Source organism: Mucor velutinosus (genome assembly GCF_035048745.1).
Source record: "Mucor velutinosus strain NIH1002 chromosome Unknown tig00001542, whole genome shotgun sequence".
In the NCBI taxonomy this organism is placed as follows: domain Eukaryota; kingdom Fungi; phylum Mucoromycota; class Mucoromycetes; order Mucorales; family Mucoraceae; genus Mucor; species Mucor velutinosus.
This window is the reverse complement of record NW_027041924.1, coordinates 1,366,468-1,378,555: the sequence shown is the minus strand read 5'-3', so window position 1 is coordinate 1,378,555 and position 12,088 is coordinate 1,366,468. Positions and strand designations below refer to the sequence as shown.

The following is a 12,088-nucleotide window of genomic DNA, read 5'->3' as shown; positions in this document are numbered from 1 at the left end:
AACCAACTTTTATTTTAGAGAACATTTCTTTGCACTTCTTTCAAAATCAAATAAAGACTTATTCAGGGCAGCACTTTAATTGGTCCAAGCAAAATTTCGAACTCCAATTTCCAATTCGGGTTCTATATTGAAATCCCGCTGTTGCCTTTTAAACGATGGTCGTTGAGAAAAGGATGATTTTAGAAAATAGCTCATTTTGAATAGATGCTGCTAGTAAAACTTTTTAAATTACTATATGAATGTGGAATGTATATGTAGTGAAAGTTGTAGAGAGTACTTTGATCGAGTAGGGCATGTTTGATGTGGGGTTATTGAGGGCGATGTCAATGAGTAATGATGGAAAATGTTCAAAATAGCCGATTTTCAAAGGGCCATACCGCTGGATTTTACTAAGTGAATGAGAGCTTCAAGCTTAATAGCTTTTGTTTTTTTTTTCAATTCTCTATACGATGGTATGACTATTATAGATAAATAAATAAAAAATTGGATATCTCCTGCTTATAACTCATAAAATATATGATTTTGAGCAAATTTATGAAGGGAACGTACACCTAGTACTTAAGACGCTTATATTATAATGGATATAATGTAGATCTATCGAATGGTCTTTGCTTTGTGTGAATCCAGTGAGTATTTGTCGAGATATGGTCAAAAAAGGGTATCATGCAAAATTATCGATTTTCCTTCAAAATCTGCCTGTGATAGCAAGCGAAAGATCTGGTGATTTTTTTGGTCAGGACAATATTATCAATATTTCATGAGAGGATTATGTAAAAACATTGAGTAAAGGCTCATTCGATAGGAAATTTTTTGGTCTACAATGTTTGGTAATGCTTAACAAAATGTTTTGATGACAGATAGTGATTAATCTTTAGAAAACAGTGAAAAAGTCGCAGAATTTATCTCATTAAATATCAGGTGAATAATGTACACCAAAAACTAAAAATAAATACCATTGTACTCTCCTTGCAATTCTCTACAAGTTTTATATAAATTTGAATGGGTGTTTACTATCAAGAATCAAGTAATTTTAAGGTCGATAGATTTCGGAATCCTATGGATCATCATTCAGAATAATAGAAATTGAATCTTCGTTTAGCCTTTGCATGTGTACACGGCACATGTATGAATTTGACTGAGCATTTTAAAAATCGGAGCGTACGAAAAGGGCCATATTAACTTGCTGGTTTCAAGTTATCAATATATACTTGACATGATGGAGAATCTTGATTTTAAGATTAGATAGTTGTAGCTTGCTTTGTTCGATTACAATAAGATTTGCAATTTAAAGCATGCATATTCCCCCGCTTAAAAATAGCATCTCCAATGTTGATTATCTCATGAAGTATGCATTTCCAGTATAATATTTCCACTTAGAATCTGCTCCAATACCTTGATGAAGCTTGTATTTGTTGCTTCAGAATATCAGATGCACTGTTATATGACAGCACATACTCTATAGCAGCTTAGGCACATTCAACTTGATACACATTATCAATTAACCTTTTGTAAAAAAGACTGGCAGAGAACTCCTCGGAATCAAGCCACTTGCGTCAGGGTATTGTCCATCTATACGCTTGTTGTATTAATTCCTTTGTTGCCTCCTGAATTAATAATAGTCAAACTCAAGCCAATCCTTTTGCAACGACGTATAAGCTATTTCCCAAAAAGTAAGACGTTTTGGCTGATGACAAACAAAGAATGCATCAGCAAACGAAAATAAATTAGGATAGACATTTAATTTTTGCTTTCAATGAAAGCTATATGGTGTGATTGAGGGAGGGGGGGGGAGCACTACAAGATTGGTGCAAGCGGATATACCTGTGGTTAGGTCTTGAATAGTGAGTAGAGCAAGTCTTTCACAAGATTTACCGTAGAGTTTTTTGAAAGTATAAATAGTCTATGCAATGCAATGACTCCAAGATACAAACCTCCAACAGTGATTTATTCTATATTATGGATGACTTCTACAATCGCAAGTTGTTGTCTTGTTAAGATCTGATTACCGACTTTAGAAGCTCACACTTGCAATGCATGCGGATGCTGTATATTCCCAGGTATTTACAGCAAAAAAAAAAATGTGTCCTGGATAGGATTGTGTGAGGGAAATCACTAGCAACAGGTGAAAACTGAGATATAAACAACGAATGGTGTGATGGTGGCATCAAAATTTCGTCTTATAAATGGGATCCTGTAGCACAAAAAATTGCTTCTTTTTCATGTTCTAAATTAAGCACCTGTTTCAAAAACAATGGCCCCAAAAGGTTTGAGTATAAGCAAATGTGCTTCGTATAAAATAACAGCATTTATTAATTTATTATCACCATTTAATATAGATGTGCATTCTAAATAATCAAATAATGACCTATTGTGCCGATTTTTTATGGATGTTAGAAAGGCATGGTACACACAATAAGAAAAGGGGAGGGCTAAAGTTTAATTGAGCGAGAGAAGGGAAAAATTCTTCGCTTCTCTCTATCTCTCTTTCTTTCTTCTTTCTCTTTGTTGCTCTCTATCTTTCTTTCTTTCTCTCTCTTTTTTTTAATACCTCTCTCTCTCTCTCTCTCTTTCTCTTTCTCTTGCCATATATCCATACTAAAAGTATACTTTAACTCATACTGAAAACCCTACCTCTCTTGACACACAAACAACATGGCAATGGTTATGACTGATAATCAACGCGAGCAGCAACAAGTTGATATCCCCTCTTTGCAAATCAACATAAAGGAAGCTCAGGAACAAAACCAAGACCCCGGAGAAGATGTACTGATACTGCTGGAAGACGAAGACGAGTTTCATTTGGATCCAAACGAGCAGGAAGAGAATCAACAAGCAGTATACTATCTTCAAGATCATGATGAGGAAGAAGAAGAGGAAGATGATAAAGACGACGAGGAGGATCAATTTAATATACCGCCAAATACAGAATTTCTACAGGAAGAGGAAGAGATTGAAGGAGATGAAGCATTCTATCTCGCTAACAGAACCTTCTACACAACATGCCATAAGATCTCGCGTCAGAACAGCCCATCATATAGGAAGAGACCGCCTTATACCTTTCTCGAAAACTGGTTGATACACAGCGTATTCAGCAAATCGCAACAGATTCTTTTGAGATTTCCTGTGATACATCCCAAAGTGATGATGACTGAAGGCGACTTTATTTATACCCCGCATCAGATGGCTACAGAAAGCACAAATGAATCTGATAATCAGCAGCAGCAGCAGCAGCAATACTATCAGAACGATGAGCATCAAGGACAGCAAATGGATTATGAATACGGCGATGAGGAAGAATACGACTATTATGATGATGCTTTCATTATTGGAGACGAAGGCGTGATGGTCATGAGTGCTTCGGCTCCCGATGCTTCACAGTTTATGGCTGAGGATGAGGATGAAGAGCAAGATGAGTTACATGCTTCGTCGCTGGTGATGGATGAGAACATGTGGATGGGCCACAGTCGATATAATTCTAGCGGGTTGACCCTTCATGTTGTTAATCCTGATGACAAACCAGAGGAAGACGATGATCCAATGTACCACAGCGTAGTTAGCTCCAACAACCCATACAAATCACTGGTCCACAATAGCAATTCGTATCAAGGTCAACTCCAAATGGTGCAAGAAGAGGAGGAGGAGGAAGAGGAGGAGGAGGAGGAGGAGGAGGAGGAGGAGGAGGAGGAGGAGGAGGAAGATAGATATGAGGAAGAAGGGGATGAGCGAATTGCAACGACAAATCAAGATAAATACAACGCAGCACTTGAGGGCCAGCACAATTACCAGCCAGCAGAAGGTGCTTTCGACACAGATGCACACAACATGAACCTTTCAATGTCACCAGAAGTACTCAACTGGTACCGCTCAGCAGATTTACGGCCTGTTACTCTTAGTACGCCCATCGTGGTAGACGATAGTAACGCATTATTAGCACCATTAATTAGCTGTGATAACGAACAGCAACAACATCATTCCCCTCATCACCATCACCATCATCAACAACACCAACAACATCATGCTCATTGTGGATGCAGTAGCAGTAGCAGCAGTACCAGCAGCGAAAACAGCTCTTGCAGCATAATCAGCAACAGTAGTCAGCGCACAGACCTTCGTACAGTACATTCCGACGAAAAGTCCATTACACAGCATTCGGCAGGTTCATATCAATCTTTGGCAGACATTTTAATGGAAGAAGAGGACATGCAGCATCATCAGATCAACTCCTATGGTACTCTACTACCAACGCATTATCAGAACCGATCCTTGACCATCACAGATTACAATGACACTCGCCACCATCCTTATCCATCAAATGCAATTTCACCCCTCATGCAGGTGTCTGTATGCCTTGTTGATGCAGCTTGGGTTGCTCTTGACCTAGCGCAAGCCTATGTGGAAGAAGCACCTGGAAATAAGGGGGCTATTGGGTTTATTACATGCATGTTTAGAATATGGAAAGTCTTGTTTTTGGGTGCGGAAACAATGCTAGGATGGGGCAATCATCGTTTGAATCCTCAGGCAGTTGTTTAAATATTTCATTAGATTACCCGTATATATTTATTTTATTTTATTTTTTTTTCTCATTCTTACTATCACTATCGCTACTTATTATTCTGTCGCTGCTACTCTTTAACCTTACGCTTTACATACTTGATATACATATATTATATACATACTAAACTCGCAATGATCCATTACATAACAAGACAAGCTGCTTGCTCTTAGAATAAGCTCGTAATGGATGAATCTGAAAATGGGCATCAAGGACAGCCAGCAGCTCGCATACATCATAAGGCCGTATAAAGCAATGGCAATGAGATCAAAATGCATTCTTGATCTTCGACGACCTACTACCAAGCGCCAGGGGTCAAATGCTTATGTTTGAAAGACAGAATCGAACCACAATCAGGTACATGCAACCGAGCGAAAAAAAATCATGCCACAATTTTCAGTAGTGTAGTAAACATTTCAAAATAGATCCATTTGAACCCTAAAAGCTCATGATTACACACACATGTAGAAAACAGTTTTTTAATATAAATGTATTGAGAATTATAAATTATCTCTTCTTCTTTTCTTACAGTTTCATTTACAAATTATATAATATGGTTACCCCTGATATGTCTATACCCGCCCCTGCATCCAAAGTCGATTTCCTTGTAGTTGGCGGTGGTCCCGTCGGTTTATTGGCTGCTAATCTCATTGTTCAAGCTGGTCTCACTGTTCGCATTGTTGGTAAGATGTTGATGTTGGGCCCGGTAGTATACATATGATGTTGATCAGACTCTCTTGCACATTAGATATCGAATATGAGCCCAATCATTGGGGACGTGGTGATTGGATCCATGGACGCACACTCGAGTTATTGGAAAGAGCAGGTCTAGAAGTTGAACTATTAAAGACAGGTGTTAAAGTGGACAAAATGTCATCTTATATGAATGGTCTCTTGCAGAAGGAAATTCCATTTGTTCCTGAGGAGACAGAGTCCAAGCATGAGTAAGTGATTGTCAGACGGGAAATAGGGTTGTGATGCTCAATCCATGCCTAGATACTTGCTCTGTGTTGGTCAGCACATTACTGAATCAAGCCTGCAAAGCCAATTGTCGCAATTTGATGTCCAGGTCGAGCGTCCTTCCACTGTAGTAAGCATGGATCGCGATGGAAACAAGGATGGCGAGTATCCTATTACTGCTACTGTCATGCATTTGCAAGAAGGAAGAGGCACAGAGGACGTTCAATGCAAGTATGTCTTGGGTTGTGATGGTGCTCACAGCGATATTCGTCAACAGCTTGGTATTACCAATGAGGGAGAGACGAGTGAGACGCATGCCGGTGTCCTGGATGCGCTTATTAGAACCAACTTTGCAAGCAGGAAAGAAGTCTGGTATGGTATCCCATGAATGAGTTACACATCCCGCACCAATCTTAATATTCCTTTATCTGCGTAGTATTGTGCAGAGTGATCATGCCAAAACAATCAGCATGTTTCCTAGAGAAAACGGCTTGACGCGTCTGTTTGTCCATTTCAATGAGAATGAACATGAGCAAAGGAAAGAGCAGCACAACAGAAACAAGATCATGCTCGAGGATATCCAAAGAGAAGCCAAAAGAGCCTTATTACCCCACCGTATTGAATTCTTGGGTATTCTGTATTGGTCAGTGTACGTGGTAGGACAACGCTATGCTTCTAGACTTGATTCAAAAGACCAAAGAGTCTTTCTCTGTGGCGATGCTGCTCATTCTCAGAGCCCAACACTTGGTCAAGGCTTGAACACGGGTCTTGGTGATGTCTTCAACTTGGTAAGTAGTCTTGTATTGCTATTGGCGTTACCATGCACTAAGCATAATACATGGTGTCGATAGATCTGGAAGATTGTTATGGTGGAAAGGGGTCAACTGGATCGCAAATTTCTCGCGACATATCATTCAGAAAGATGGCCCGTTGCTCAAAATGTACTAGACATTGACAGAATTGCAGCTAAAGCTGCTGCTGGACATAAAGCTGCAGACTACTGCGATGTGGTAGAGAAACATAGACTTTTCACAGCGGGATACGGTATCAGTTACGAGAAGAATAGCAAGGATGATGTGTCTCTGGTGTGGGCTCCAGGGGCAGAAGATGAAGCCATTGAACTCAAATCTGAATATCACATGAAGCCTGGTATGCGTGCTCCTAATTTCAAGGTATTCGGCTTTACCAGTGGTAAAAAGACGCGTCTCTTTGATGCCATTCCAAAGAATGGCAAGGTGCCCCAGTGGTTATCGTATACCTTGTTCGTGCTGGCCCATGACCTTCGATCGACACATGAGATTGTCGCTAGGTTTTTGGAAGAAACTAGCAAAGCAACCACTTTGTTGCCACCTACCAACGTTGTAGTTATCACGACAAGCACAGCGGATCAAGTTGCTGCCTACAAGAGCATGCTGGATAGTGACCGAGTGGTGATTGACAAACTAAACCAAGCCCAATGTCATAGAGCTTTCCATCGTAGAGCAGCTGGTTCTGGTAATCATCATTCAACCGAAGATGAAAAGGTTCAAGTAGTACTCGTGAGACCTGATGGCTATATTGGTACTATTATTAGGAGCGATGACGCTACTTTGTTAAGCAATAGAGTTTGCCAATACTTTTCAAATATTGTTTAAATAGACCTTGATAACCACGATACACTTTTTATATCCTTGCAATAAATATCTACACAGTTATATAGTATCAACGCTTTATGAACAAGCCAATCAAATGATGCTGTGGTCATGCATCTCATTCATTGCCTCGTTCGTTTGTTCCATGCCATCTGTTCAAGTGCTGCTTGAGATACTATATCCCAATGGTCATGTGTCTTGATCCATCTCTCACTAAAAGGATCAGTATACAGTTGATTTTGCGTAGCTTGCACTCGGCAGAAGCAATGTTACACATGAGGTAACGCACAAATGTCAAGCAATTTATGCAAGCAAAATAGCATACAAAATAAGAGTTTATTCAGATATTTTTTTTTGTGATGAATTTATAATATGTACAGCAAATTGAAGATGTCAGAATGACAACATCATGTTAAATAACAGGTTGAATAGATATGACCAAGCAAAGTTACCATTCTTTGCGAGTATATTTGCCTTCATACTTTTGGTTGAAAGCAGCCAACTTGACTTGTTCGCCATCCTTGACATGCTGCCATGGCTCAGCATTGGTTTTGTGATTCCAGACGACATCAGGAGCACGAGCTTGATGTGAACTCATGAAGACAATGCCAGTAAGAGCGCCACCGAGAATGACAAAAAGAGGATAGATTTCAGGCTGTGATGCAGAACGCTTGAAGAATTGAGAGATTTGATTCATTTTTGTTTAAGAAGAGTGTTGTATAAAAGAGATGTGAATTGATGTGAGAAGTATTCGAGATTCTCTGTTGCTTATATATGCGCAAATCAATGCAAAATAAATCATACGATTTAGGGTATCGAGGGATTATGACATTTGGACACGATTGGCTCCATTTTTCATCTCCATGATAGTGGATGTCTCACTCACTCATACAATAAAAAGAGAAAAATGGAAACAATAGCATGGGGTCAAAACTCAGCGAAAGGTAAACAATGGATTACTGTATTCATGCAAAACCTGTACAACAACATACAACGGTTTCTGATGCTTTTCTCGGTATGCAATGCTGTTGTTCGTTGGTGCCTAGACCAATTACTCGATAGACCACAATGCCAGACTTCCTGTATCTAATGGCGCTCTGGAAAGATAGAGGATTCTCTCCACATCCCTCACAAGAGATGTTCCATTTAGAAGGTGGAATGATGAAATGCAACCCACTTCTTCGGGGATTCAATTGAAAAGTTTCTTTTCAAACATCAACTCAGAACAGATTAACTTGATTGTAATGTACCCAAGTAGTATCCAGGCTTTCTGGGAACTGGGCCCGTAACTATAGTCTCCATTATGTGGCGAGATGACTGAAGTGGCTTACTTGCATTCAATTGACTTCCAACGGCGCATTTGCATCTTTAGAAGGGTATGCAGAGAAACGCAATAATTGCTTCATAAACATCATGCTTGCTTAGTGCTTATGTCCCTGTTATGCAACAATGATGGTAGCAATTGCCCTGTCGAGCTTGATTATTGACTGAACTGTGTTGCAATTCATATCAAATCTCACGTATTAAGGAATTATGGCCAGCGATGTATCGTTGCATAAATTCGTTCATCAACAAAGTGAAATGGACACCAAACAGTGGTCCTGACACTCATACTTACCCATTTATAGGTGCCTATTGTTCTTTTTTTGCCATTTCTGGCAGGTTTCGATCAGACACATCCTAAATTTGGCAGTTGTCATTCCAAACTTAGATTTGTTGGTGAGCTAATAGTGTTGCTGCTGCTGCTGCTGCTGCTTGTAGAGTATACAATTCGATTTTATTTTGATACAAGTGAGATGATGGCATATTATTTATCAGATGCAGAAGCAGAAGCGGATGCTGCCAAATCACTCTTCTTGGGGTCAAGTTCTTCATCCTCCTCCATCTCCTCTTCCTCCTCCGACTGCACTCTACTACTAGCACGACTACTTTCCACACTGTCAGACATCAATCTATTACGGTTACGGTATTTCCAGAGTTTATCGACCACATCTTCAGCTCCAAAAACTCCACTGAAGCCACGAATAAACTCATGGCTTTTGTCTTCCCACAACAACATGGTATCATTGATGGCCGTCTTGATGGTCTTTCTCAAATCTTGAATCGACTTTTTGGTCTTGATCTTTCTTTCCTTGAGGAAGGAGATATTCAACTCTTTAGCTGTTACGCCTCTTTCTAAATTTCTGCGCAGATAAGCGTCGTAATCACGGACAATGCGAGTGATAAGATCTGATGTGGATATACCGTCTGTACGTTCGGTAGGAAAAAAACGGCCTTGATCCTTGACAAATGCGTATACATCGCCGGATTCTTTACTTTGGTATGGATCCGCGTCATGAGCCACATAGTCAATCTGATGGCTATCCAGGAATTCCTGGTCGACAAACCAAGGAGCGTCAGAAATCACCTCATCCACCCATTTACAATGTCGAACTGCTTCATATCTCTCTATATCTGTCATGACTGTTTTGCCTTTGCGTTTATGAGTTTCTACATCACTACACACTGGATACAAAAGGGAATCAGTTATTTTTTTTTTTTTTGCTACCAGATGCGATCATTTCTGTGTGCTATACATGCCTCCAACCAATAAGTAGACATTGGGAAATGCCTTTTTAGCTTGCTCCAGGGCTTTAGCATGACCAAAATGAAACAAATCATAGATGCCTATTGTATCATGCCGTTGTTAAGACTATTACTGCCGCAACATGTGTGCCCGTGATATTTTTTACCATCGCAATAAATTCGGACAGGTCTGCCAATAGGGGGCTATGTAATATATGAACATGAGCAAAGGTGGGTCGTAGCCATAACACCATAAACACACTTACAGGATTGATTTTGAAGCCATACTGTTCCTCGATCCCTTCCGGTAAAGCAACAATGGCGTTGGCGTCAGATTCTTCTTCGCTTGTAGATGAAACAAAAGGACCCAAATGGCGCTGTCTCTTTGCCATAGGTATTAATTCATCTTTGGGCAAGCTGTGTGAACTGGAGAATGTAGGAGGTGGAGGCAGTAAAGTCTCTGTGTTGTCTTCATCTACATGGTGCCCATATTGTGAGATGTCTGCTCAAATAAGCTGTCTACCATACACTCATTTCATACCTGAAGCGTCACGAGAAGTGGGCTGATCATCAGGACCATCAGAGATGCTTTCGTCTTCTTCTATTTGTCTCTTTCTTTTTGATAGTCTGCGGGTTGAAGATGAAGCATGAGGCACAGCAAAAGAGCTCATAGTGGAAAAATATGAAAATAAAGTGAAAAGAAAAGAGAAGAAAAAGACCCAGTGAAACTTTACGATAGTTGTAACTTTGTGTATATAAACACGATGCTGACTTTGGAACCGGGGCATCATTCTTCATGAAATATCATCAAGCGTAGAATTGTGATGGCATTTTATTGCGATTTGTTCTTTTTCATAGTAACTACAGATAAGCTCTTTAAAATGGGATCGTCTTGGGGTAAGTTAGCCTCTAGCTGATCGTGCAACTCTTGGATGTAATCAATGGCTGCTTGGAGGACGCTCAATTTATGAATGGGTTGTTGTACAGTGGTTGGAAATTGGGATTTACAAGATGGGATCAGCGTCTTTAGCCTCTCAATTTTATCATTCATCTTCTCTCTTCTTCTCTTTTCCACAGCACTGTGCGATAGCCTTCTATTGTTTTCTTTGATGTTTGTTTTGGATGGGCTGGATGTGCGTGGACTGGGTGGTGTAGATGTTGAGGATTGCAATGGCCAGTTTTGATATGGTGATATTGGCGGAGGCGCAATGTAAAAATGTACAATAGGTGGTGGTAGCTGGATGGGAGGCAATCCTCCAGGTCTCAGCATGTCTTCTGATGGTGGACTTTGAGTGTGATGAATAGCAGTCGTGGGAGGTGTATTCATGTTTGTAAAGATGGGAGATGAAGAAGAAGAAAGAGTCGATTGATTAAAGATAAGAGGATAAATAAATAAAGGGAGAATACCTTACTGGAGCAGACTTGTTTAGACCTTCTTGGATCTCGCATCAGATATACATGGATTTAAGCATGACTCTATTCTATTCATTTATTGGGCCAATTTTGACATTGTGCACATGTGATGTGCCTTGAGCCAACTCTCGATCTGATTAGCGTGGACTTGACTTGTTGAATTGATTTGAAGAAAATTGTTTTCCCAGTTGCTGTATGGCATGAAACTCCTGCCCAGTCCCTTAAAATCTCTTTTTTAGAAATAATTGCTCAAGTAAAGTGTTTGAAAGAAGTCAAAGAGAGAGAGAGAGAGGCTCATTAGACCATCAATATTTGCAGACGATGTGCGAAAGGCCAAATAGTTTTGAAAGATCGACATTTGTTGCCAAAGCTAGATCAGACATCGCCAAGAAGATTGATTTAAGACCAATTACCGCTAATTACATTCGCAACAATAAATCCTGTTTTTATTGATTACCCGTGTAACTCGTGGTCTTTTCATCTAATCTGTTGAAAGTATCACAACAGAAACTCTAAAACAATGCTTTCTTTCTCGAATGTAGGGATGGAATGTCATGGAAACTCTACTCGGGGCACTTGATTGGACATGTCGATAGCTTGAGAGATTAAGGGCCTTTTGGGTTCAAGGAAGAAAAGCAAATAGAATGAAATGTTGCTTAGGTCAGCTTCAGCAAGCGCTATTTATTAACAAAGTCGCTGCTATCAACATACTTGAAAACGAAGAATTGGCAAGCGTAAATCAGTCCTAATAATGTCTATTAAATGATAGTGCGATAAACTAGGATTCATATTTGCTAAAGTCAATTCTATCAGATATAAAACCCCATAATTCAGTCAAAGTGGTTAAGCCGAGCTATAGCACTGTCCAATTCGCAATCGCCTTCATAAAAGCTTCCAACATTATCGATTACGTCCAAAGAGAGAGCATTGCATTCATTCTGCCAACCGCCAAAATAAATTAAAATAC

At 39.8% G+C, this 12,088-nt stretch overlaps 5 protein-coding genes across 5 annotated transcripts; 2 read left to right on the top strand and 3 right to left on the bottom strand.

Moving 5' to 3' along the window:
* Positions 1–2,652: 2,652 nt before the first annotated feature.
* SNX4_1 (intercellular trafficking and secretion) lies at positions 2,653–4,530 on the top strand (the record flags this gene model as incomplete). Its single annotated transcript, XM_064824431.1, has 1 exon — positions 2,653–4,530. The coding sequence occupies one exon, from the start codon at positions 2,653–2,655 to the stop codon at positions 4,528–4,530; it is 1,878 nt and encodes a 625-aa protein (XP_064677367.1).
* Positions 4,531–5,105: 575 nt separating this feature from the next.
* Positions 5,106–7,146, top strand: ATC70_005133 (uncharacterized protein; the record flags this gene model as incomplete). The annotated part of the gene is made up of 5 exons (XM_064824430.1): positions 5,106–5,235; positions 5,301–5,496; positions 5,549–5,884; positions 5,949–6,300; positions 6,364–7,146. 5 exons carry the CDS (start codon positions 5,106–5,108, stop codon positions 7,144–7,146), a joined length of 1,797 nt encoding a protein of 598 aa, XP_064677366.1.
* A 445-nt stretch (positions 7,147–7,591) lies between these two features.
* On the bottom strand, positions 7,592–7,840 carry CYS17 (Cysteine synthase 1; the record flags this gene model as incomplete). The annotated part of the gene is made up of 1 exon (XM_064824429.1): positions 7,592–7,840. The coding sequence occupies one exon, from the start codon at positions 7,838–7,840 to the stop codon at positions 7,592–7,594; it is 249 nt and encodes an 82-aa protein (XP_064677365.1).
* Positions 7,841–8,950: 1,110 nt separating this feature from the next.
* ATC70_005131 (uncharacterized protein) lies at positions 8,951–10,379 on the bottom strand (the record flags this gene model as incomplete). The annotated part of the gene is made up of 5 exons (XM_064824428.1): positions 8,951–9,648; positions 9,724–9,810; positions 9,876–9,912; positions 9,975–10,183; positions 10,250–10,379. 5 exons carry the CDS (start codon positions 10,377–10,379, stop codon positions 8,951–8,953), a joined length of 1,161 nt encoding a protein of 386 aa, XP_064677364.1.
* Positions 10,380–10,540: 161 nt separating this feature from the next.
* Positions 10,541–11,035, bottom strand: ATC70_005130 (uncharacterized protein; the record flags this gene model as incomplete). The annotated part of the gene is made up of 1 exon (XM_064824427.1): positions 10,541–11,035. The coding sequence occupies one exon, from the start codon at positions 11,033–11,035 to the stop codon at positions 10,541–10,543; it is 495 nt and encodes a 164-aa protein (XP_064677363.1).
* Positions 11,036–12,088: the final 1,053 nt, after the last annotated feature.